At 40.5% G+C, this 25474-nt stretch overlaps 2 protein-coding genes across 2 annotated transcripts in view; both read right to left on the bottom strand.

The window, feature by feature from the left end:
- LOC130406824 (GTPase IMAP family member 9-like) overlaps nt 1–25474 on the bottom strand; it is a 175915-nt gene that overhangs the window by 73335 nt on the left and 77106 nt on the right. The gene's annotated exons all lie outside the window — the stretch shown is intronic.
- LOC130370512 (GTPase IMAP family member 8-like) lies at nt 7766–22148 on the bottom strand. Its single transcript, XM_056576255.1, has 5 exons — nt 22064–22148; nt 21768–21846; nt 17975–18670; nt 9465–10115; nt 7766–7794 (listed from the first exon to the last, which is right to left on the bottom strand). Exons 2-5 carry the CDS (start codon nt 21784–21786, stop codon nt 7766–7768), a joined length of 1395 nt encoding a protein of 464 aa, XP_056432230.1. The 5' UTR covers nt 21787–21846; nt 22064–22148.

Genomic DNA, 25474 nt, shown 5'->3' with positions numbered 1-25474 from the left:
GAACGTAAATGACGTTGTTGCACAGACATTGATGGCGACGACATGTGTTTGTGATTTTTCGCGATACGGTGTCCTAAACCGTCCTCAACATACTAAGCCCGTAATGTATTGCACTTATGTTGATGAATCCGATTGGGTGGTAAACCGAATATCCGGCGAATATCAAACCGGAGGCTAACTTGCACCTGTTGAGGTGGCATGCTCCGGTAGAGCTGCTCTTTAGCATCGCGCTAACCGGGGCTAACAGAGCCTGTCTCTTCCCGTCCTATTAATTGTACTTATGGGAGAGAGCCCGATTAAATCCGGATATTTTAATAAATTGGGTGTTATAGGTTTTAGACAACATGTCCGAGTTATTTGAATGACAGAAGCTCCGCTAGCTCGATGCTAAAGGGCTAACCGGAGCTAACGGCCTGTCCCCTCCCGTCCTATTAACTGTATTTATGGCTATGCCTTTTTCTCTTTTCAATATGACCAAACACAATGGCCAGAGGACCAGCATCCTTTCTTAACTGATAAACAAAATAATCTTTGAGTTCTACATGTTCTAAAAATGTTTATTTTCTTGTCTTCTGATTCTTGAAGGGGAGATTTGGAGGTACCTGGTCAGGTCTTGGTCAGCCTTCAAATCCCAGATGTGGAGACTGCAGGGATACCTCACAGAGAAGACACTAAAGAGTCATCTCTCATTCATCGAGTGGACTCATTGGTTTGCGAATGACCACAAAGATGCTCCCATAGGCAGATTGCTGCATGGCATTCACCACTTATTCAAATTGTAGAGGTTGAAGCAGTCTTCCTTGTGGTCACTTGCCATAACACTGTCATGTGTTTTATGAAAACACCATCAGTAACATCTAAATTGAGTTGATGTGGACGGCTCTTTTTTTTGGCCAATTTCTTCAGTGTTCAGTGCCTGTTTGTGAGATATGCATTTGTTTGAAAGATAAGCCCTTGATTTTGTTTAATTTTAATATGTCTTTCATCAACAGTGGTTTGGGGTTTTATAATAACAATTAAAGTGCTTAACTACTGGTGAACGATGTTGCAGAACATGGTTTGTGTTGATTGCATGGAAAAGGGAATAACCAGTTACAACTGATATGGTAAGAGCCTGGTAATACCATGGAAACAAACGAGGCTTCCTTTTACAGTACAGTTTCAGCTTAATTACTGGGTAAATTGTCGTGTTTTACTTGGTAATGTCGCAGAACGTACATGGTACAAGTTTGTGTTGACTGCATGGAAAAGGGAATAATGTATTACAAATTATATGGTAAGAACCTGGTAATACCATGGAAACAAACAAGGCTTCCTTTTACAGTACAGTTTCAGCTTAATTACTGGGTAAATTGTCGTGTTTTACTTGGTAACGTCGCAGAACGTACATGGTACAAGTTTGTGTTGACTGCATGGAAAAGGGAATTATGTATTACAAATTATATGGTAAGAACCTGGTAATACCATGGAAACAAACAAGGCTTCCTTTTACAGTACAGTTTCAGCTTAATTACTGGGTAAATTGGTGTGTTTTACTTGGTAACGTCGCAGAACGTACATGGTACAAGTTTGTGTTGACTGCATGGAAAAGGGAATAATGTATTACAAATTATATGGTAAGAACCTGGTAATACCATGGAAACAAACAAGGCTTCCTTTTACAGTACAGTTTCAGCTTAATTACTGGGTAAATTGTCGTGTTTTACTTGGTAACGTCGCAGAACGTACATGGTACAAGTTTGTGTTGACTGCATGGAAAAGGGAATTATGTATTACAAATTATATGGTAAGAACCTGGTAATACCATGGAAACAAACGAGGCTTCCTTTTACAGTACAGTTTCAGCTTAATTACTGGGTAAATTGGTGTGTTTTACTTGGTAACGTTGCAGAACGTACATGGTACAAGTTTGTGTTGACTGCATGGAAAAGGGAATAATGTATTACAAATTATATGGTAAGAACCTGGTAATACCATGGAAACAAACGAGGCTTCCTTTTACAGTACAGTTTCAGCTTAATTACTGGGTAAATTGTCGTGTTTTACTTGGTAACGTCGCAGAACGTACATGGTACAAGTTTGTGTTGACTGCATGGAAAAGGGAATAATGTATTACAAATTATATGGTAAGAACCTGGTAATACCATGGAAACAAACGAGGCTTCCTTTTACAGTACAGTTTCAGCTTACTTACTGGGTAAATTGTCGTGTTTTACTTGGTAACGTCGCAGAACGTACATGGTACAAGTTTGTGTTGACTGCATGAAAAAGGGAATAATGTATTACAAATTATATGGTAAGAACCTGGTAATACCATGGAAACAAACAAGGCTTCCTTTTACAGTACAGTTTCAGCTTAATTACTGGGTAAATTGTCGTGTTTTACTTGGTAACGTCGCAGAACGTACATGGCACAAGTTTGTGTTGACTGCATGGACAATGGAATGTATCTATTATAAATGATATGGTAAGAACCTGGTAATACCATGGAAACAAACGGCTTCGTACCCAGTATTTAAGAAGATGTACCATGACACTAGAGGAAAACCCTGCAGAGGTTGTTACCAGGTAAGTAATTCCATAGTGGTAAATTGAATAAACCCTTTCTAAATGGGTGTAGCTATGAATAATAACTAAGAAAAAGTATTTTATTGGAAAGTACTATGCTAATTTCTAGATAGTACATCATTAAATTTGGGCTGTTACCAACATAAACCTTGGATAATAGGTGTTTCTATGAATTGGTTGCCTAATTTCCTAGGAAGTACACAATATCGGAGTTATTACCAACCTAAAACAGTTACAACTACACGCTACTTAGTTGAGTTGATGGGTAATAGTGGAGGTTTTACTTGGTACATCAGCTGTAATTCCTCTGTATTTACCTTCTTATTACCAGTGGTAATTACACAGTAATACACTATAATTTACCGGATAATTCCTCTGTATTTACCTTCTTATTACCAGTGGTAATTACCCAGTAATACACTATGATTTACCATGTATTTACCGGGTTACTACCTCTGTATTTACCTTCTTATTACCAGTGGTAATTACCCAGTAATACACTATGATTTACCATGTATTTACCGGGTAACTACCTCTGTATTTACCTTCTTATTACCAGTGGTAATTACCCAGTAATACACTATAATTTACCATGCATGTACCGGGTAAATACCTAGTAATTAGGGGACTGTAAAAGGAAGGGTTACCTCTGGGAATTGGGGTTCTCAGTTGACAAATGGGGCTTTTGTTAACTTGTTTTGTTGTTAGGATTAAGTGGGGTTAATGGGTTCGGGATGTTATGTGGTTGTGTGTTGTTCTATTAACATTGTTCGTGTGTTCATTATTGTCGACACCGTCACCGAGAGTGACGTGACCATCGTTTCGTGCAGCTGTTCCGTGTTGAAGTCTCGTTCAATAAAAACCAACTCTCGTTGTCGAGCGTTCAATAAAAACCAACTCTCGTTGTCGACCGTGCCCCCCCCCTACAAACGTGTCTCCCCCCCCTCAACAAACGTGTCCTCCCCCCCCCCCCCCCCCCCTTCAACTAACGTGTCCCCCCCCCCCCCCCTTCATGGGTCTGATTCGCCGATTTCCCATGCTGATATCCCCGAAGATTCTCGGGCATCTTCGACAATTTGGCTATAGATTGTCTCATTACACGCTAAATAATATAATTATAGCCTTGTAGTGACCGTAACATAATTCACCTACAGTATTTCGTTATGTGTTGTTCTTTCAATTGTGTTGTTGTTTACTGCATGTCATTTACGTTCTTGGTGGTTCAGGGATTGCGGTCCCTAAGGATTACGTGCGTCTCATGACGTCACAGACCATGCTGGATTTGTTTACCTTCAGCACGCTTTGTTTTCCGGTTTTCTTTTTTACAAAATAAACGAGTCACACGGCTGTGTGCTCAACGTGCGAAGTTGTGTTCTTAACTTATTGCAATTTCCACAGCCTAATTATATATATAGGTTTTGGCATAAAAATAACTAGGGTGCACTGTACTATCTGCGCACACCCTTTCTGAAGCCTCTCTCGCTCTCTCTCTCTCTCTGTCCCTCCCGCTCTCTCTTTCTCTCTCTCTCGTACCGTTTTGTGGAGCACATTAATTGTCTTAGAACACTCCCATTCAGAATGCATTGGTTTACATTTCGTTTTGTGTAACACGCAAAAAGTCGGACTATCGTGCTCGGGAACACGCTTCAATAGATTAACGTTCGTGCGCAGGAGCACGCAATTGCGTGATACCGGGTTGGATGTTCAGCACATGAAGCCCTACAGATGCCGCCGATTCAACAATGCTGATTATGATGGGCGGTCAATTTAACCTGTATGGCTTTTTCGTTTTAACTTCTTGTTGACTGAATTGTTTCTCTTTCTTAGTGCCAAATTGATTCTCTTTCTTAGTGCCAAATTGATTCTTTTTTGTTTTGCAATAGCCCTCTCTGCTCTCCTTATTAGGTCCTCCACAGTCGCCCCATCAGTCCCTGGCAGTCTGGTCCCTGGAGCAGCTGGCCCTGGAAAAGTTATTCCTTCACTGTTGACCCCTGACTGACTGATCCTCGGCAAGCACATCCCTGGATCACCTGCCACTGGATCACCTGCCCCTGGATCACCTGCCCCTGGATCACCTGCCCCTGGATCACCCGCCCCTGGCAATGTGGCCTCTTGATTGCTCTCTCTGTCTCCTGTGATGTCCTTTTCAACGCTCTTGAAATCCACCTCAATTTCTCCCTCAATCTCTGTAACAATTACAAGGTAATGTTGCTGTTATATGTATTTTGCCTTTGCATTTGCAACTACTGTCATCTCCAATGTAATAAAATGAATTAAAGCAAAACATTTCAGTAATGTGAATTAAATCATCTGCCACAATCAGAAACCAATACAATTTATAAATGGATCTACCGGCAATTGTTAATTGGGTAGAAATGTGTCGATTATCTACATTGTGTGCAAATCCTCAGAGAATCCCTGCCTTCTGGTTGTTTTTTAAACTGAATGTACAAACATGAATTATGTAATCTCATTAGGAGTGTAGTCTATCCTTGAATTACATGAAATGGGGAATATTGTTAGCTGCATGGATCATACCAAAGTTTAATTTGGCGCAATATGTGTGGTCCGTTGCACTTGGTTCCGGAGGCACCCTCACAGAAGGGGGTTTCCTCTTCGGTTTAGGGCGATGGATGAAAACTGTTGGGCCTGCATCGGGCCTCAACTTCAACATCCTATCTACTTTTGTGGGTTTGAATTGTTCATTTTCAAAGTGTACCTGTAGGTAGGCTTGTAAGATCAGTTTCCATTGCACTTCAAATATCATTGGAAAGTCATAATTCTCTACACTTAGAATTATTATGCCCTTTGAAATGCTAGCAAGTGATCTGAACATTACGTTACATAGTTTTTGACTGTTGCTGACTGTCAATAAGTTTTGACGGCTGACCATTGCCATCCATTTCTCCCTGCGCTCTTGGTCCTTGGGGAAGCCGTGATAACCCTTCTCGGACCGATTTGAGCATCCAAATGCTGCACAGCCAACCATGGTATGACCATTGATCTATAAAATGTTAGTTGTAACCAATGAACCATGACACCATAGAAGATCACAGAGCGGGTAACAACTGTTCCTCAACCACTTATGCCCCGACTTTTGAGAATAGGTTAGAGGTCAGAGTTCATGACCAAATGAGGATCCTCCCTCCTAAACCCATTTTGAATTTGCTCAGGGCTATTCTAAGTATTGTAACGGCATAAAGTATAGTATATTTGCAATGTTATATGTTAATGGTTTGCCCTAAGTATATAGTGTTCCCTGCTGTGTCCATTGTTGAATCTGTTCACACAATCGCAATCACTTGTTCTTGTCACACTAATTGTTTAATAAAAAAAATTACAATTTCATTCATCCAAGCGTAATGTGTTATTCTTTAATATATTTGATACTTTGTGAGGCTTATATCTTTAAATGATCATGGTAGAACATCTTGAATACTTTGATTTCAACACAGATGTAAGGTAAAAGTTAAGGTTAGGCCAGTATGCTAACACGAACTTGAAGCTTTCCCTCCAAAACTTAAAAACGTATCTAAGTAATAGTACTTATAGATAGCTTTCAGTTGCCCCCCTACTGCTCTAAATGTAAAACTGACATTTACAAATATGCAATAATGCAATAACAGTCAGACAAATACTTGTATGTGATTTTTTCATTCATATTTACCATTTAATATTGAAATCTCTGCTGTCGTCCCATAGAATAACATTGAAAGTGCGGTGTGTTTGGAACTATTGAGGCTTACATGAACCACATGACAACCACGTGACCACCCTGTCGGCGAGATCATAGCGTGTCGCAACTCTCTCTCTCTATAGCTCTGGTTTTTCCCAGAGTGGTAGATATAACAGAGTGGCGACACTTCCATTGGACTCCGTTGTAGCGCCTACTTCCGGGGTATGGAGCCTCGAATAGTTCCAAACAACCATTTTACGGCGTAGGAGATCATCCATTTCCATTGCTGGCCGTCGAGTAACTTCTGCGGTAAATTGATTAAATAGCTTCCTCTTTTGAATTGTCAACTGTCTATATTGTATCAGAGGCCCTTTATGATGCATATACTGATATTTATTTGGAAATGCACAGCGTAATTATATATATATTTGTCTTGGTAGACGACCGATTGCCTGCTAGTTTGTTAGCTCGACTTCACCACCTGTGAAGGTATCTCCAGGGGTAAATTGATTAAATAGCTACCTCTTTTGAATTGTCAACTGTCTATTGTATTAGAGGTCCTTTTATGATGCATATACTGACATTTATTTGTATATGCACAGCGTAATTATATATATTTTGATCTTGGTAGACGACCTATTGCCTGCTGGTTTGTGAGCTCGACTTCGCCATGTGAAGGTATCTACACCAACAATTACGAAGTTCAGTAGTTAATCAAACTTTTATTTAGTTAGTTATTTATGTTGGTTTACTAGGATCATTTAGGTTGATTTAAGGACGGGTTTTATGATGCGATAGGTAGTAGAAATAACAGTGTTTGTTTAATTATATCCTGGAAAGGGTGATGTTCAGCACATGAAGCCCTACAGATGCCGCCGCTTCAACAATGCTGATTATGATGCGCGGTGAATTTAACCTGTATGGCTTTTTCATTTTAACTTCTCCAGTCGCCCCATCAGTCCCTGGCAGTCTGGTCCCTGGAGCAACTGGCCCTGGAGCAGCTGCCCCTGAATCACCTGCCCCTGGCAAAGTGGCCTCTTGATTGCTCTCAGTGTCTCCTGTCATGTCCTTTTCATCGCTCTTGAAATCCACCTCAATTTCTCCCTCAATCTCTGTAATAATTACAAGGTAATGTTGCTGTTATATGTATTTTGACTTTGCATTTGCAACTACTGTCATCTCCAATGTAAGAAAATTAATTAAAGCGAATAATTTCTGTAATGTGAATTAAATCATCTGCCACAATCAGAAACCAATACAATTTATAAATGGATCTACCGGCAATTGTTAATTGGGTAGAAATGTGTCGATTATCTACATTGTGTGCAAATCCTCAGTGAATCCCTGACCTCTGGTTGTTTTTTAAACTGAATGTACAAATATGAATTATGTAATCTCATTAGGAGTGTAGTCTATCCTTGAATTACATGAAATGGGGAATATTGTTAGCTGCATGGATCATACCGAAGTTTAATTTGATGAAATATGTGTGGTCCGTTGCACTTGTTTGTGGAGGCACCCTCACAGAAGGGCCGTTTCCTCCTCTTCGGCTTAGGGCGATGAATGAAAACTGTTGGGACTGCATTGGGCCTCAGCTTCAACATCCCTTCTCTTTTTGTGGCAGTGAATTGGTCATCTTCATTAAGTGTACCTTTTTATAGGTAGGCTTGTAAGATCAGTTTCCATTGCACTTAAAATATCATTGAAAAGTCATAATTCTCTACACTTAGAATTATTATGCCCTTTGAAATGCTATCAAGTGATGTGAACATTAATTACATTACATAGTTTTTGACGGTTGCTGACCCCTGTCACTTGTACGTTTTGACGGCTGACCATTGCCATCCATTTCTTCCTGCGCTCTTGGTCCTTGGGGAAGCCATACATGTTGTAACCCTTCTCGGACCGATTGGAGCATCCAAACGCTGCACAGCCAACCATGGTTTGACCATTGATCTAAACCAATTTTGAATTTGCTCAGGGCTATTATAGGTATTGTAATGGCATTAAGTATAGTATATTTGCAACGTTATATGTTAATGGTTTGCCCTAAGTATATTATATAGTATTCCCTGCTGTGTCCATTGTTGAATCTGTTAACACAATCACACTCACTTGTTCTTGTCACACTCATTGTTTAATAAAAATAAAAACGATTTCATTCATCCAAGTGTAATGAGTTGTTATTCTTTAATATATTTGATACTTTGTGTGGCTCATATCTTAAAATGATCATGGTAAAACATCTTGATTACTTTGATTTCAATACAGATGTAGGGTAAAAGTTAAGGTTCAGCCAGTATGCTAACACGAACGTGAAGCTTTCCCTCAAACTTAAAAACGTATCTAACCACTCTAAAGGTAAAACTGACATTAACAAATATGCAATAATGCCATAACAGTCAGACAAATACTTGTATGTGTTTTTTTCATTAATATTTACCATTCAATATTGAAATCTCTGCTGTCGTCCCATAGAATAACATTGACTGCGCGGCGTGTTTGGAACTATTGAGGCTTACATGAACCACGTGACAACCACGTGACCACCCTGTCGGCGAGATCAAAGTGTGTCGCAACTCTCTCTCTCTATAGCTCTGGTTTTTCCCCGTGAAAGCGAACAGCTATTGCTCCGTTCCAAATCAGCTGTTCTCTGCCATCTCAGCCCTTACGGGAACTTTTCAATTCATCCTGGAACGTGCATCTTTTCAGGGAATTTGTACAATAAATCCATAACAAATACTGAATATTGATTGTCTAATGTGTCCATATTATATCCATTATATAGACCGGGTATTCCCAAGACGCTCACGCTCTGCAGCAAGCCAGTCATCGTTGATTGGCGCGGCGCTGTACAGCGAACGTAAACAAACAACTAAGCTAAGGTTTTAAGTATTACCTTTCCTCCAGAGATCCCGCTAATGTTGTGTTATAAAGTAAAGGGAAACAAGATATCTGTTCTTCCTCCACCTCTCTCAATTCTCTGCTTGGTGTCGCTGACGCTTATAGTTTGCCTCCCTCGCTCTGGTAAAGTCACGTATGTGAAAAAAATAAATAACGAAGCTCTGAATACTGATTTAAGCTTCAAGTTATAATTTTTTTCTGACAATGTATTCGTAGATTTCAACACATTTTGTTGTAATGAAGCGTTGAATCGATGAATAGCTTGGGTACCCAGCACTATTCGGACCACACTCAAGCTTATGGTTATTGTCCCCACCACTTCTAAAAACAAATTGACGCCCTTGGTCCTCCACAACCTTCTCCACCTTACTCAGTAGCTCATCAACTTGATTCACATCTATTTTACGGTTGTTGAATACGTGGTACCTGCCTCCACACCTGCGAATCAAAGCCTTGAGCCTAGCAGGTGCGCAGGCCAGGTACTGCTCCATCGACTCCTCCAGGTCATCTCCCCTGGTGAACAGCACCACCGTGTGGTTGCGGAGCGCCGCTTCACCAAATACATCAGCCATCATATTGACGGCCAGGTTCTCCCCCTCTGGGAAGCGTCCCACCTGGACCACCAGGAGGAAGGCGTATGGGCCGGGGGCCGTCAGGGCCATGAATTGGCTGAGCTCCGTGATGATCTGCTCATTGGTCAGGTGTGTGTCTCCAAAACCTGGCACGTCCACCACCACCACCTTCTTCATTTTCCCCGCCTTCTCCTTCACAGAGTAGACATGGTTCTTGGTCCCCAGCTGGCAGACCGTGGTAACAGAGCTTCCGCGTAACTTAGACAGGAATTCACTCCGGCCCAGGATGGTGTTCCCTGAGGCGCTCTTCCCAGATCCCACCTTTCCAATCAGGATCAGTCCCAGCGCTTCTTCTGGGACATTCTGTACCATGTCTGCACACGGTCCCTTTGCTCCTGTGGGTGGAACATTGCACATGCTGCCCATTAAATTGTCTTGTCCACAAATTACTTTTTAAATCTTTGGGTGATAATCTAACACAATGCTTAGTAATGATATCATATGAATGGTATATTCCCAGCTTGAGAAATGTTCAGTTTATAATTCAATAGGTCTAGTATTGGAATACCACATCCGGCCACTGGGCAACTTTTATTAAAGACCTTGAGACCTTGTTTTGGCCATGTGATTAGACAAATCCATTGATTTATAGATGTATTATAAGAGGCGGATCTCTATGATGACCTCAGCATGGAAGAATGAAAGAAACCGCCTGGACGTTGACAACGTCAAAGCAGAACTGCAGATATGTGTAAATATTGCAAAAGAGTGCACGCAGATTTACAGGCAATTCCTTGCCAACAAATAACTGCTAGAAGCTGCCATTAATGGGCACATATATCTAAAATAGACCGCTTTATAGTTAATAAATGTAGCAATCAAAGCTTTGGATGCATGGACATGTTCTTATTGTCCTAATGTTTCGATTACTTTAGGCTGAACTTTATGTAATTGAAAAGCCTAATTTATGCTTTTTCATACATCCCAACAACAAGGTCTATGTACCTGTCTTTTCTGTAGGCCTACTACAATGCTGTGCAAATGGAAATAAATCACATGGACAAATGGTCGTGTAGCAGTTATTGAATTTAAGAAAATAAAATGGAATTTATAAGTGCAATCATTTATGGTATTTATAAGTTCATTCAAAAATACAATAACACATTTTTATAATTAATTGATTAACATAAAGGTACCGAAAAACACAGAAAAAACCTGTGCAATATGTGTAATGTACATTTTGGATTCATGAGTCTATTCTGGTACCGAATCCTGAAAAATGTCTGTCTTGTTGGTGGAAAGCATAGACGTAGGCTGTGTATATAAATATATATAATATACACAGCCTATTTCTTGGCGATATCTAGTCAGTATATATATATATATATATATATATATATATATATATATATATATACTGACTAGATATCGCCTTCGGCTTCTAAGCATGCATCAACAATACTGACATCTTGCGCAGGCAAACAGTGAGTGGAAGCTTCAAAGAGGGATAATTCTTTCGAGAGCAATCATTTTAATAATTTTAAAATTATTTAAATTATCTTCAATTCAATGTGTATTGGCCAATCAGATTTGTCTTGACGCGATTGCGATTCAGCCTACGCACAGCATGCACGCACACTCACAACCAGACACACATTTATTAATAACATTCTGTGGTCACATTTATTTTCTATTGCTTTCAATTGTTTTGTTTTGCTTTATTAAGTTTTTTCTTGAATTATAATAATAATTATTTGATTATTTTATTTTATTTATATATATATATATATTTCATTATATTTATTTTGCATTAGAACACTTTGAACACACACACACACACACACACACACACACACACACACACACACACACACACACACACACACACACACACACACACACACACACACACACACATAATTGTTTTTGACAGACATGTGTTTGTGGTAATGATAAAAATATATATTAGCCCCCTATAGTTATGGCGACACATTAGTGCCATAAAGCACTCATGTGATAAAACATGCATTCGGGCGTATTATATCATATCACACGCGTAGATATTAATTGCGAGCGCGCGCGCACTCAGAGCGCTGCTCCCCGAGCGAGGAAAACAGCTCCTCGAGAGCATTACCTCGTTGCAAGCGAGAGCGGGAAATAACTTCGGTCGCACAAAACAGCCTCAGCCTCTCGCGAATGATGTTCTGCTCTCGCGCGCGAATTTAGTTTTGGCACTATGGGGAGGGAACCAAGGCAGGACGGGCTTACCTATGATTGGCCGTTTCTGAAGCGCGATATTTGATTGACAGCCCTCCTCAGCCCTCCTCTCATTCAATTCTGAATTGTACAGTAAATGGCTGAAACGATAGTTACGTATTGTAACTCTATATATTCTATGAGTATAGGCGCAGCCTATGTGAACAATTAGTCATTATTTTCTAATAATCGTTAATCTTTTGTTTGATTATAAATACGTTTTTACAACATTTTAATTAACCACAAAATGAAGAATGACGCAAATAAAGATTAAACATATTTATTAGATAACCTAACATTTCACATTTCTGTGAAGGCACATCTATGAAAAAATACTTTAAGAATTTGTTTTTGTTTCGTAAAATAAACAAGACTATATGATGTTGGATATCAGTTATGATATTTTAGTTATTTTTAAATTATTTCATTTATCCTCAATGTGTATTGGCAAATCAGATTTGTCTTGAAGCGATTGCGATTCAGCCTACGCATAGCATGCACGCACACTCACCAGAACAACTACGAACTAGTTCGAAAGTGGTCTGCAGAATACAGAGCATGTGTCACGTATCTTAAATCCCCCCCCCCCCCCACACACGCACGCACACATTCTTTTTTTCCCTGACATACATACCCAGACGTGTTATTGTGGTAGGCTATATATTATAGTAGCCTACTTGGAGGAAAGGTGGTTTGAATTCATTTTAAACAGTGCTGTCTTTTCCTATTTTTTAAAGGAAGCAACTTTTCACCTCCCCTTGACCCGCGCATGGATCGAAAGAGCGCTTGTTTTAGTCCATCTTCGGACAATTGTAGTTTCACTAGACGCTACGGGGCAGGAATTCTCGACGTCGGTTAGGAGAAGGGGAATCGAATTAATTGCAAACAGTGCACTGTCTTTTCCTATGTTCTAAAGGAGGCACATTTTCATCTCTCCTTGACGCGCTGACGTTTTTCACAAAGGTTAAGGAAAGGAGGATTAAAGCAAAGGATATTTGACATTCCGTAGAGCCCCCTGACGACGTTTTCCACAAAGGTTAAGGAAATAATGCATAAAGGTTAGTCGATTTGACAATCCGTAGATGCCCCTATAGGCCTACATCTATGGGTGGAAAAGAAATAGCCCCCAACCAACGGAACCTTATCTACATGTTCATGTCAGCAACAATATACGATTCACTTAATGACTGAGCTTCTGAAGATAAATCCACCTTACCTGACTCCATATTGAGCATTTCTTTCTCAATATTATTCTTTCCTACTGTCGTTTATCTGTTGTTCAGGTCAACCTCGCCCTAAAAAATCAAGAGGTTTGCGCAGTTTCAGATCAAGCAAAAATTCCGTCTTCCAACTAATGACTTAGTTCAAGTGAATTCCCTCCAAAGTATTTCATTAACATACCGCAAATGTCCTTCAATGTATTTTAATGGTCGCCAATGATGTTAATGCAATCCTTTGGGGAGAATTCACATGAACTAAATAATTTCTTTTAACATAATGTAGGATACCCACCTCCGTTCAGTAGGACGCCCTCTTCACTTCTCCAGAAAGAAACGTATCCGCGCAGAGTATGCTGCGATCTTTATAGCTCCATGGCTGACCGCGGGGGGTGGGTCCAGGCCGTTTCTCAATTCCTAACACGCGTACTACGGACTCGATGACTTGCAAGTAGGCCTATACGTACTTGGCAAGTCCGTACTTCAAGCACAGACTTGCAAGCACGCGAGTACGTAGGTCTACCTGCAATGGGAACAGCCAACACAGTCTCACTCCGAGAACGTCAAATACCGACTGTTGGCAAAGGCCCTTTAGCGTCGGTGACTGACGGGAAAGGTACCCTTTTTATTCGCTCGGTGACGGTAAAGGTACCCTTCGGCGTCTTCTGCATACGGAATGGGGGGTGCCTCACTACGTCTCTAATAGACGATGTGAGCATCTTTCCTATTGGATAGTTTTTTAGGATATTCTTCTGTGAAAATGGCGGACATACTTTTTATCCTGGGTGGAAAATATGATATTTTAGAATAGTTACACCATTAAAAGTGTTTATGTAAACATTTTTAGCGAGAAATGTGCATTTTACTTTCATAATCGTCGTTCGGCGAATGTGAAGGATGTTTGGTTTGATAGATATGACGAAGAATATTTCATCGGGCGATAATGGCCGGCGTACAGGCATCCCGGGCTCACGAAAATAGGTGACACTGTCACGTTATTTAATCTATTGAAACGTGATCAGGTACACGTATTTTCTAAATGTTCGTGTCAAAAAGCACATTTTTCAAACTCATGCATATCAATTGGAAGTATTTGTCGTGATTTGTCACTAAGCACGACTTCCATCTAAGGTTCTGTCCGGGAGCTTTCTCCCAGCTAACAAGGGACGTCCTGGGGACGTTCGGGGACGTCCCTGTTTGGTCCCCTATAGGTTATACCGTGACGTTATCTTAGGACGTCCTTAGGACGTTGTTTAGACGTTATTTAAGTTCCTAAAATGTCACAATTAGTAATTTAATTTTAAACTTTCAGGGGACGTTCCAGGAACGTCCCTAGTTGGTTATGATATGACATTATTTTAAAAACTTTCGGGGGACATTCGGGACGTTCCAGCAACGTCCCTGGTTGGTTATGAAAATGACATTAAATTAAAAACTTTCGGGGGACATTCAGGACGTTCCAGCAACGTCCCTGTTTGGTTATGAAATTACATTATATTAAAAACTTTCGGGTGACATTCGGGACGTTCCAGCAACGTCCCTGGTTGGTTATGAAATTACATTACGTTAGAAGTTTTTGAGGGACTCTCGGACGTTCCAGAAACTTCCCTGGCTGCTCGTGACATCTGACATGACGTCTCGTGGACCTGCCTGGTTACTTGGTTGGGTCCCTATCAACGCTCGTGAACCCTGTTGTAGAGTGAGACGTCGAGAGAGAGAGACAGCAATTTTTTGATCCCGCATCCAGCTAGTAAAAGTACCGTTTTATAATCATTTTCTTAAGTTTTAGTATTGATAGTTTAGTTATTTAGTTGTTATTGTGTTATGTTATAGTGTAGTTTAGTGTATAGTGTTATTAGTATAGTGTATAGTGTTATAGTTGAATAGTTTAGATTAGTTTTTTGTGAAGGTGGGAAGGACAGACACCCGAAGGACATCATTTGAGGTAAATACATTTTAATACAAACTTACGTTCTACCTGTATCTATGTATTTGTATGTTTATCTAACGTGAAAATGCCATAGCTATTAATATCGATATTAATAACTGTACAACTAGCTCAAACTGAAGAGAAGTCGGCTAAATTGAGATGTCGCGACATACGCGTATAAACAATGTTATCGATAGCACTAAGTAGGAATATGCCTACACGCCAGTTGTGTTGCCCCATTAAGGATATATAAAATACAAAAACAGCTGAATTGGCTACTTTTGGACAGGTGAAGACTACTGCTGTAGTCTAGTAGCTCAAAAGCTAGTTACTTTTTGACAAGAGCCACAAGACGTTAAGCGAGAAAAGCATCAGAATGACAGTTGGCTGCCTTTGCCATTTGACGTTGTCCTGGTTACGGACTCAGACGCGCATGCTCTCTTAAAAAAGAAAAGCGGCACTTTTGCTACGTCGAACAAAATGTAGAGTGGAGAGCCGAGTGGAGCGCCAGTCGTGTTGCTCCTATGTAATGCTGCCTGTAATAAAGATGTAATGGCATTTTTGTGATGAAAAGAGCAGTGATATAAGTAAGGAATAATCACTGAGAGGCCGGGCAATAAACAGTTTGATATGCCCGGCTCGCGGACGGCTTACTGCCCGAGACGAAGTCGAGGGCGGTAACCTTAATAATGTAGCTTAATAATATAGCTGATAATATATTGCTCTGTTGTCTAACTGTAGCTAATTGTTGCAGGTATTGATTCCGGACGACCTGGTGGAGGACGAGGAGGAGGAGGAGGGGGAGGACGAAGTGGAGGAATAGGAGGAGGAGGGAGAGGAGTCAATCCAGGCTTTAACCCATAAATAAAGAATTTGTTTATATTTTAAACAGTGTTTTTTCTTCTATAAGCATATACATAATAAGTTACATACACAATACAGCCTGTTATACTGTAAGTAGATTTATTTTAAATAAAGAAGTTAAATAACATTGTTGAGTGAACACATTTAGTTTAGTTTTTCACTATTGGCTACATTTTACTAGTTAATATGCATAGATACTTTGTATACAGAAAAATATCCATTAAATGCATGTGACAAGGTTGAGAAATTGATCCTGCATTTTGGTATATGAAGGTCCAAAGCATGACCTGCTACCAAAATCTGGGGATGTCCCCTGAACGTCCCCTAAATGTTGTGAGGACGTTACATAGACGTCCCGGGGACGTTTGTTTGCGACGTCCCCGGGACCTTTAGGGAACCATACAAAAGGACGTCATGGGGACGTACCGGGGACGTTCCGGGGACGTTTGTTTGCGACGTCCCCGGGACCTTTAGGGAACCCTACAAAAAGACGTTGTGGGGACGTTCCCTTGCGACGTCCTTATAACTTTCGGGGACGTTCAGGGGACGTCCTAGGGACGTCATTTTGTTAGCTGGGCTCCCTATTGTCCCTTAAGGAGCTCCGTACAGAACATTTATTGTTAAAAATTGTCTGTGATAACTAAGAATATGACAGCTTTTCCAGTCTCACCAATATGCGCACAGATCGCACGGTTTGACACTTTCAAGATGCGTGCAGTAGCCTACATACGCCAAATGACCATTTCGTGTGCATACGATACGCAAAACCCAGCATTAACTACTGTGGAGGGCGGATACGTCCATTTCGCGTGCATATGTGCATATGATACGAAAAACCCAGCATTAACTGAATGGGAGATGCAATATTTTAGGACAGATTCACCATTTAACGTGTTTCTAATGACATTTCTAGCGAGAAATGTACTTTTCCCTTGAATAATCCTCAGTCAGTGAATGTGTATGATCTTTATTAATCTTTATTATCTGAATGGGAAATGCAGCTCACGTGTTTCCTGCTTTTGTGTTATTAAACCGTTACTTTATGTAACTTTTAATGATATCATCTTGTTAGAAACACGTACGTTTTCGTGAACACTGGATTACGTCGCATTTCAACATAAAATAGCGTGTTATACACACACACACACACACACACACACACACACACACACACACACACACACACACACACACACACACACACACACACACACACACACACACACACACACACACACACACACACACACACACACTGCATTTCGCTGCCAAATAAATAAATACTAAGGCAGAATAAAGAATCAATTAATTCATTATCATTCAACTTCAACATGCGTTATTACAGTATAGTGGTGGAGGGATGACGTGTGTTGGCCAACCCGGAAGTGAGCGTCGCCCTGGGTTCCCTTGACAAAAAGCCAACGGGTTTTTCCATTTGATTTTGGATTATTGCAGAAAAATTAGCATCTTTGAAGCACCTCCTCAAAAACTGAAAATAAATAAAAATAACTGTGCTCCAAAGAAAGAAATGTAAACCAATGCATTCCGAATGGGAGTGTTTCTCCGATTTTTCCATGCTACACAGAACGAAATGTAAACCCATGCAAATAAAGAGTTCATGGTCATAATCATTTAAATATCATTAATCTCCTGAGGGTGGTATTCTATTTTTTTTCAACGGGGCTGAATCCAGTCACTTGACCGTCATGGTTGCTATGGTGGTTGCTATCCACCAGCCCCTCTAATCCTTACGTGGCTCTAAAAACCACGCGGCAAATGAGCTGCCGTAATTTGTGTTGTTGTTGTCGTAAACTAGTGTCCGATGGTTAAAAAATAGACGGATATTCCAAGGTATCCTTAAAAGGCAGCTTGGATGTTTTTATTTTCTGCAGTTTAGACTTCTTCTATAACCTATTTTTTAAAGCAAAACACCAAGCAACAAAACACCACCATTTTGTTGTAATGAAGCGTTGAATCGATGAATAGCTTGGGTACCCAGCACTATTCGGACCACACTCAATGGTTATGTCCCCACCACTTCTAAAAACAAATTGACGCCCTTGGTCCTCCACAACCTTCTCCACCTTACTCAGTAGCTCATCAACTTGATTCACATCTATTTTACGGTTGTTGAATACGTGGTACCTGCCTCCACACCTGCGAATCAAAGCCTCGAGCCTAGCAGGTGCGCAGGCCAGGTACTGCTCCATCGACTCCTCCAGGTCATCTCCCCTGGTGAACAGCACCACCGTGTGGTTGCGGAGCGCCGCTTCACCAAATACATCAGCCATCATATTGACGGCCAGGTTCTCCCCCTCTGGGAAGCGTCCCACCTGGACCACCAGGAGGAAGGCGTATGGGGCCGTCAGGGCCGCCATGAATTGTCTGAGCTCCGTGATGATCTGCTCATTGGTCAGGTGTGTGTCTCCAAAACCTGGCACGTCCACCACCACCACCTTCTTCATTTTCCCCGCCTTCTCCTTCACAGAGTAGACATGGTTCTTGGTCCCCAGCTGGCAGACCGTGGTAACAGAGCTTCCGCGTAACTTAGACAGGAATTCACTCCGGCCCAGGATGGTGTTCCCTGAGGCGCTCTTCCCAGATCCCACCTTTCCAATCAGGATCAGTCCCAGCGCTTCTTCTGGGACATTCTGTACCATGTCTGCACACGGTCCCTTTGCTCCTGTGGGTGGAACATTGCACATGCTGCCCATTAAATTGTCTTGTCCACAAATTACTTTTTAAATCTTTGGGTGATAATCTAACACAATGCTTAGTAATGATATCATATGAATGGTATATTCCCAGCTTGAGAAATGTTCAGTTTATAATTCAATAGGTCTAGTATTGGAATACCACATCCGGCCACTGGGCAACTTTTATTAAAGACCTTGAGACCTTGTTTTGGCCATGTGATTAGACAAATCCATTGATTTATAGATGTATTATAAGAGGCGGATCTCTATGATGACCTCAGCATGGAAGAATGAAAGAAACCGCCTGGACGTTGACAACGTCAAAGCAGAACTGCAGATATGTGTAAATATTGCAAAAGAGTGCACGCAGATTTACAGGCAATTCCTTGCCAACAAATAACTGCTAGAAGCTGCCATTAATGGGCACATATATCTAAAATAGACCGCTTTATAGTTAATAAATGTAGCAATCAAAGCTTTGGATGCATGGACATGTTCTTATTGTCCTAATGTTTCGATTACTTTAGGCTGAACTTTATGTAATTGAAAAGCCTAATTTATGCTTTTTCATACATCCCAACAACAAGGTCTATGTACCTGTCTTTTCTGTAGGCCTACTACAATGCTGTGCAAATGGAAATAAATCACATGGACAAATGGTCGTGTAGCAGTTATTGAATTTAAGAAAATAAAATGGAATTTATAAGTGCAATCATTTATGGTATTTATAAGTTCATTCAAAAATACAATAACACATTTTTATAATTAATTGATTAACATAAAGGTACCGAAAAACACAGAAAAAACCTGTGCAATATGTGTAATGTACATTTTGGATTCATGAGTCTATTCTGGTACCGAATCCTGAAAAATGTCTGTCTTGTTGGTGGAAAGCATAGACGTAGGCTGTGTATATAAATATATATAATATACACAGCCTATTTCTTGGCGATATCTAGTCAGTATATATATATATATATATATATATATATATATATATATATATATACTGACTAGATATCGCCTTCGGCTTCTAAGCATGCATCAACAATACTGACATCTTGCGCAGGCAAACAGTGAGTGGAAGCTTCAAAGAGGGATAATTCTTTCGAGAGCAATCATTTTAATAATTTTAAAATTATTTAAATTATCTTCAATTCAATGTGTATTGGCCAATCAGATTTGTCTTGACGCGATTGCGATTCAGCCTACGCACAGCATGCACGCACACTCACAACCAGACACACATTTATTAATAACATTCTGTGGTCACATTTATTTTCTATTGCTTTCAATTGTTTTGTTTTGCTTTATTAAGTTTTTTCTTGAATTATAATAATAATTATTTGATTATTTTATTTTATTTATATATATATATATATTTCATTATATTTATTTTGCATTAGAACACTTTGAACACACACACACACACACACACACACACACACACACACACACACACACACACACACACACACACACACACACACACACACACACACACACACACACACACACACACACACACATAATTGTTTTTGACAGACATGTGTTTGTGGTAATGATAAAAATATATATTAGCCCCCTATAGTTATGGCGACACATTAGTGCCATAAAGCACTCATGTGATAAAACATGCATTCGGGCGTATTATATCATATCACACGCGTAGATATTAATTGCGAGCGCGCGCGCACTCAGAGCGCTGCTCCCCGAGCGAGGAAAACAGCTCCTCGAGAGCATTACCTCGTTGCAAGCGAGAGCGGGAAATAACTTCGGTCGCACAAAACAGCCTCAGCCTCTCGCGAATGATGTTCTGCTCTCGCGCGCGAATTTAGTTTTGGCACTATGGGGAGGGAACCAAGGCAGGACGGGCTTACCTATGATTGGCCGTTTCTGAAGCGCGATATTTGATTGACAGCCCTCCTCAGCCCTCCTCTCATTCAATTCTGAATTGTACAGTAAATGGCTGAAACGATAGTTACGTATTGTAACTCTATATATTCTATGAGTATAGGCGCAGCCTATGTGAACAATTAGTCATTATTTTCTAATAATCGTTAATCTTTTGTTTGATTATAAATACGTTTTTACAACATTTTAATTAACCACAAAATGAAGAATGACGCAAATAAAGATTAAACATATTTATTAGATAACCTAACATTTCACATTTCTGTGAAGGCACATCTATGAAAAAATACTTTAAGAATTTGTTTTTGTTTCGTAAAATAAACAAGACTATATGATGTTGGATATCAGTTATGATATTTTAGTTATTTTTAAATTATTTCATTTATCCTCAATGTGTATTGGCAAATCAGATTTGTCTTGAAGCGATTGCGATTCAGCCTACGCATAGCATGCACGCACACTCACCAGAACAACTACGAACTAGTTCGAAAGTGGTCTGCAGAATACAGAGCATGTGTCACGTATCTTAAATCCCCCCCCCCCCCCACACACGCACGCACACATTCTTTTTTTCCCTGACATACATACCCAGACGTGTTATTGTGGTAGGCTATATATTATAGTAGCCTACTTGGAGGAAAGGTGGTTTGAATTCATTTTAAACAGTGCTGTCTTTTCCTATTTTTTAAAGGAAGCAACTTTTCACCTCCCCTTGACCCGCGCATGGATCGAAAGAGCGCTTGTTTTAGTCCATCTTCGGACAATTGTAGTTTCACTAGACGCTACGGGGCAGGAATTCTCGACGTCGGTTAGGAGAAGGGGAATCGAATTAATTGCAAACAGTGCACTGTCTTTTCCTATGTTCTAAAGGAGGCACATTTTCATCTCTCCTTGACGCGCTGACGTTTTTCACAAAGGTTAAGGAAAGGAGGATTAAAGCAAAGGATATTTGACATTCCGTAGAGCCCCCTGACGACGTTTTCCACAAAGGTTAAGGAAATAATGCATAAAGGTTAGTCGATTTGACAATCCGTAGATGCCCCTATAGGCCTACATCTATGGGTGGAAAAGAAATAGCCCCCAACCAACGGAACCTTATCTACATGTTCATGTCAGCAACAATATACGATTCACTTAATGACTGAGCTTCTGAAGATAAATCCACCTTACCTGACTCCATATTGAGCATTTCTTTCTCAATATTATTCTTTCCTACTGTCGTTTATCTGTTGTTCAGGTCAACCTCGCCCTAAAAAATCAAGAGGTTTGCGCAGTTTCAGATCAAGCAAAAATTCCGTCTTCCAACTAATGACTTAGTTCAAGTGAATTCCCTCCAAAGTATTTCATTAACATACCGCAAATGTCCTTCAATGTATTTTAATGGTCGCCAATGATGTTAATGCAATCCTTTGGGGAGAATTCACATGAACTAAATAATTTCTTTTAACATAATGTAGGATACCCACCTCCGTTCAGTAGGACGCCCTCTTCACTTCTCCAGAAAGAAACGTATCCGCGCAGAGTATGCTGCGATCTTTATAGCTCCATGGCTGACCGCGGGGGGTGGGTCCAGGCCGTTTCTCAATTCCTAACACGCGTACTACGGACTCGATGACTTGCAAGTAGGCCTATACGTACTTGGCAAGTCCGTACTTCAAGCACAGACTTGCAAGCACGCGAGTACGTAGGTCTACCTGCAATGGGAACAGCCAACACAGTCTCACTCCGAGAACGTCAAATACCGACTGTTGGCAAAGGCCCTTTAGCGTCGGTGACTGACGGGAAAGGTACCCTTTTTATTCGCTCGGTGACGGTAAAGGTACCCTTCGGCGTCTTCTGCATACGGAATGGGGGGTGCCTCACTACGTCTCTAATAGACGATGTGAGCATCTTTCCTATTGGATAGTTTTTTAGGATATTCTTCTGTGAAAATGGCGGACATACTTTTTATCCTGGGTGGAAAATATGATATTTTAGAATAGTTACACCATTAAAAGTGTTTATGTAAACATTTTTAGCGAGAAATGTGCATTTTACTTTCATAATCGTCGTTCGGCGAATGTGAAGGATGTTTGGTTTGATAGATATGACGAAGAATATTTCATCGGGCGATAATGGCCGGCGTACAGGCATCCCGGGCTCACGAAAATAGGTGACACTGTCACGTTATTTAATCTATTGAAACGTGATCAGGTACACGTATTTTCTAAATGTTCGTGTCAAAAAGCACATTTTTCAAACTCATGCATATCAATTGGAAGTATTTGTCGTGATTTGTCACTAAGCACGACTTCCATCTAAGGTTCTGTCCGGGAGCTTTCTCCCAGCTAACAAGGGACGTCCTGGGGACGTTCGGGGACGTCCCTGTTTGGTCCCCTATAGGTTATACCGTGACGTTATCTTAGGACGTCCTTAGGACGTTGTTTAGACGTTATTTAAGTTCCTAAAATGTCACAATTAGTAATTTAATTTTAAACTTTCAGGGGACGTTCCAGGAACGTCCCTAGTTGGTTATGATATGACATTATTTTAAAAACTTTCGGGGGACATTCGGGACGTTCCAGCAACGTCCCTGGTTGGTTATGAAAATGACATTAAATTAAAAACTTTCGGGGGACATTCAGGACGTTCCAGCAACGTCCCTGTTTGGTTATGAAATTACATTATATTAAAAACTTTCGGGTGACATTCGGGACGTTCCAGCAACGTCCCTGGTTGGTTATGAAATTACATTACGTTAGAAGTTTTTGAGGGACTCTCGGACGTTCCAGAAACTTCCCTGGCTGCTCGTGACATCTGACATGACGTCTCGTGGACCTGCCTGGTTACTTGGTTGGGTCCCTATCAACGCTCGTGAACCCTGTTGTAGAGTGAGACGTCGAGAGAGAGAGACAGCAATTTTTTGATCCCGCATCCAGCTAGTAAAAGTACCGTTTTATAATCATTTTCTTAAGTTTTAGTATTGATAGTTTAGTTATTTAGTTGTTATTGTGTTATGTTATAGTGTAGTTTAGTGTATAGTGTTATTAGTATAGTGTATAGTGTTATAGTTGAATAGTTTAGATTAGTTTTTTGTGAAGGTGGGAAGGACAGACACCCGAAGGACATCATTTGAGGTAAATACATTTTAATACAAACTTACGTTCTACCTGTATCTATGTATTTGTATGTTTATCTAACGTGAAAATGCCATAGCTATTAATATCGATATTAATAACTGTACAACTAGCTCAAACTGAAGAGAAGTCGGCTAAATTGAGATGTCGCGACATACGCGTATAAACAATGTTATCGATAGCACTAAGTAGGAATATGCCTACACGCCAGTTGTGTTGCCCCATTAAGGATATATAAAATACAAAAACAGCTGAATTGGCTACTTTTGGACAGGTGAAGACTACTGCTGTAGTCTAGTAGCTCAAAAGCTAGTTACTTTTTGACAAGAGCCACAAGACGTTAAGCGAGAAAAGCATCAGAATGACAGTTGGCTGCCTTTGCCATTTGACGTTGTCCTGGTTACGGACTCAGACGCGCATGCTCTCTTAAAAAAGAAAAGCGGCACTTTTGCTACGTCGAACAAAATGTAGAGTGGAGAGCCGAGTGGAGCGCCAGTCGTGTTGCTCCTATGTAATGCTGCCTGTAATAAAGATGTAATGGCATTTTTGTGATGAAAAGAGCAGTGATATAAGTAAGGAATAATCACTGAGAGGCCGGGCAATAAACAGTTTGATATGCCCGGCTCGCGGACGGCTTACTGCCCGAGACGAAGTCGAGGGCGGTAACCTTAATAATGTAGCTTAATAATATAGCTGATAATATATTGCTCTGTTGTCTAACTGTAGCTAATTGTTGCAGGTATTGATTCCGGACGACCTGGTGGAGGACGAGGAGGAGGAGGAGGGGGAGGACGAAGTGGAGGAATAGGAGGAGGAGGGAGAGGAGTCAATCCAGGCTTTAACCCATAAATAAAGAATTTGTTTATATTTTAAACAGTGTTTTTTCTTCTATAAGCATATACATAATAAGTTACATACACAATACAGCCTGTTATACTGTAAGTAGATTTATTTTAAATAAAGAAGTTAAATAACATTGTTGAGTGAACACATTTAGTTTAGTTTTTCACTATTGGCTACATTTTACTAGTTAATATGCATAGATACTTTGTATACAGAAAAATATCCATTAAATGCATGTGACAAGGTTGAGAAATTGATCCTGCATTTTGGTATATGAAGGTCCAAAGCATGACCTGCTACCAAAATCTGGGGATGTCCCCTGAACGTCCCCTAAATGTTGTGAGGACGTTACATAGACGTCCCGGGGACGTTTGTTTGCGACGTCCCCGGGACCTTTAGGGAACCATACAAAAGGACGTCATGGGGACGTACCGGGGACGTTCCGGGGACGTTTGTTTGCGACGTCCCCGGGACCTTTAGGGAACCCTACAAAAAGACGTTGTGGGGACGTTCCCTTGCGACGTCCTTATAACTTTCGGGGACGTTCAGGGGACGTCCTAGGGACGTCATTTTGTTAGCTGGGCTCCCTATTGTCCCTTAAGGAGCTCCGTACAGAACATTTATTGTTAAAAATTGTCTGTGATAACTAAGAATATGACAGCTTTTCCAGTCTCACCAATATGCGCACAGATCGCACGGTTTGACACTTTCAAGATGCGTGCAGTAGCCTACATACGCCAAATGACCATTTCGTGTGCATACGATACGCAAAACCCAGCATTAACTACTGTGGAGGGCGGATACGTCCATTTCGCGTGCATATGTGCATATGATACGAAAAACCCAGCATTAACTGAATGGGAGATGCAATATTTTAGGACAGATTCACCATTTAACGTGTTTCTAATGACATTTCTA

The sequence above is a fragment of the Gadus chalcogrammus genome, chromosome 17 (assembly GCF_026213295.1).
Source record: "Gadus chalcogrammus isolate NIFS_2021 chromosome 17, NIFS_Gcha_1.0, whole genome shotgun sequence".
Lineage (NCBI taxonomy): Eukaryota > Metazoa > Chordata > Actinopteri > Gadiformes > Gadidae > Gadus > Gadus chalcogrammus.
This window is presented reverse-complemented; position numbering and strand designations above follow the sequence as displayed.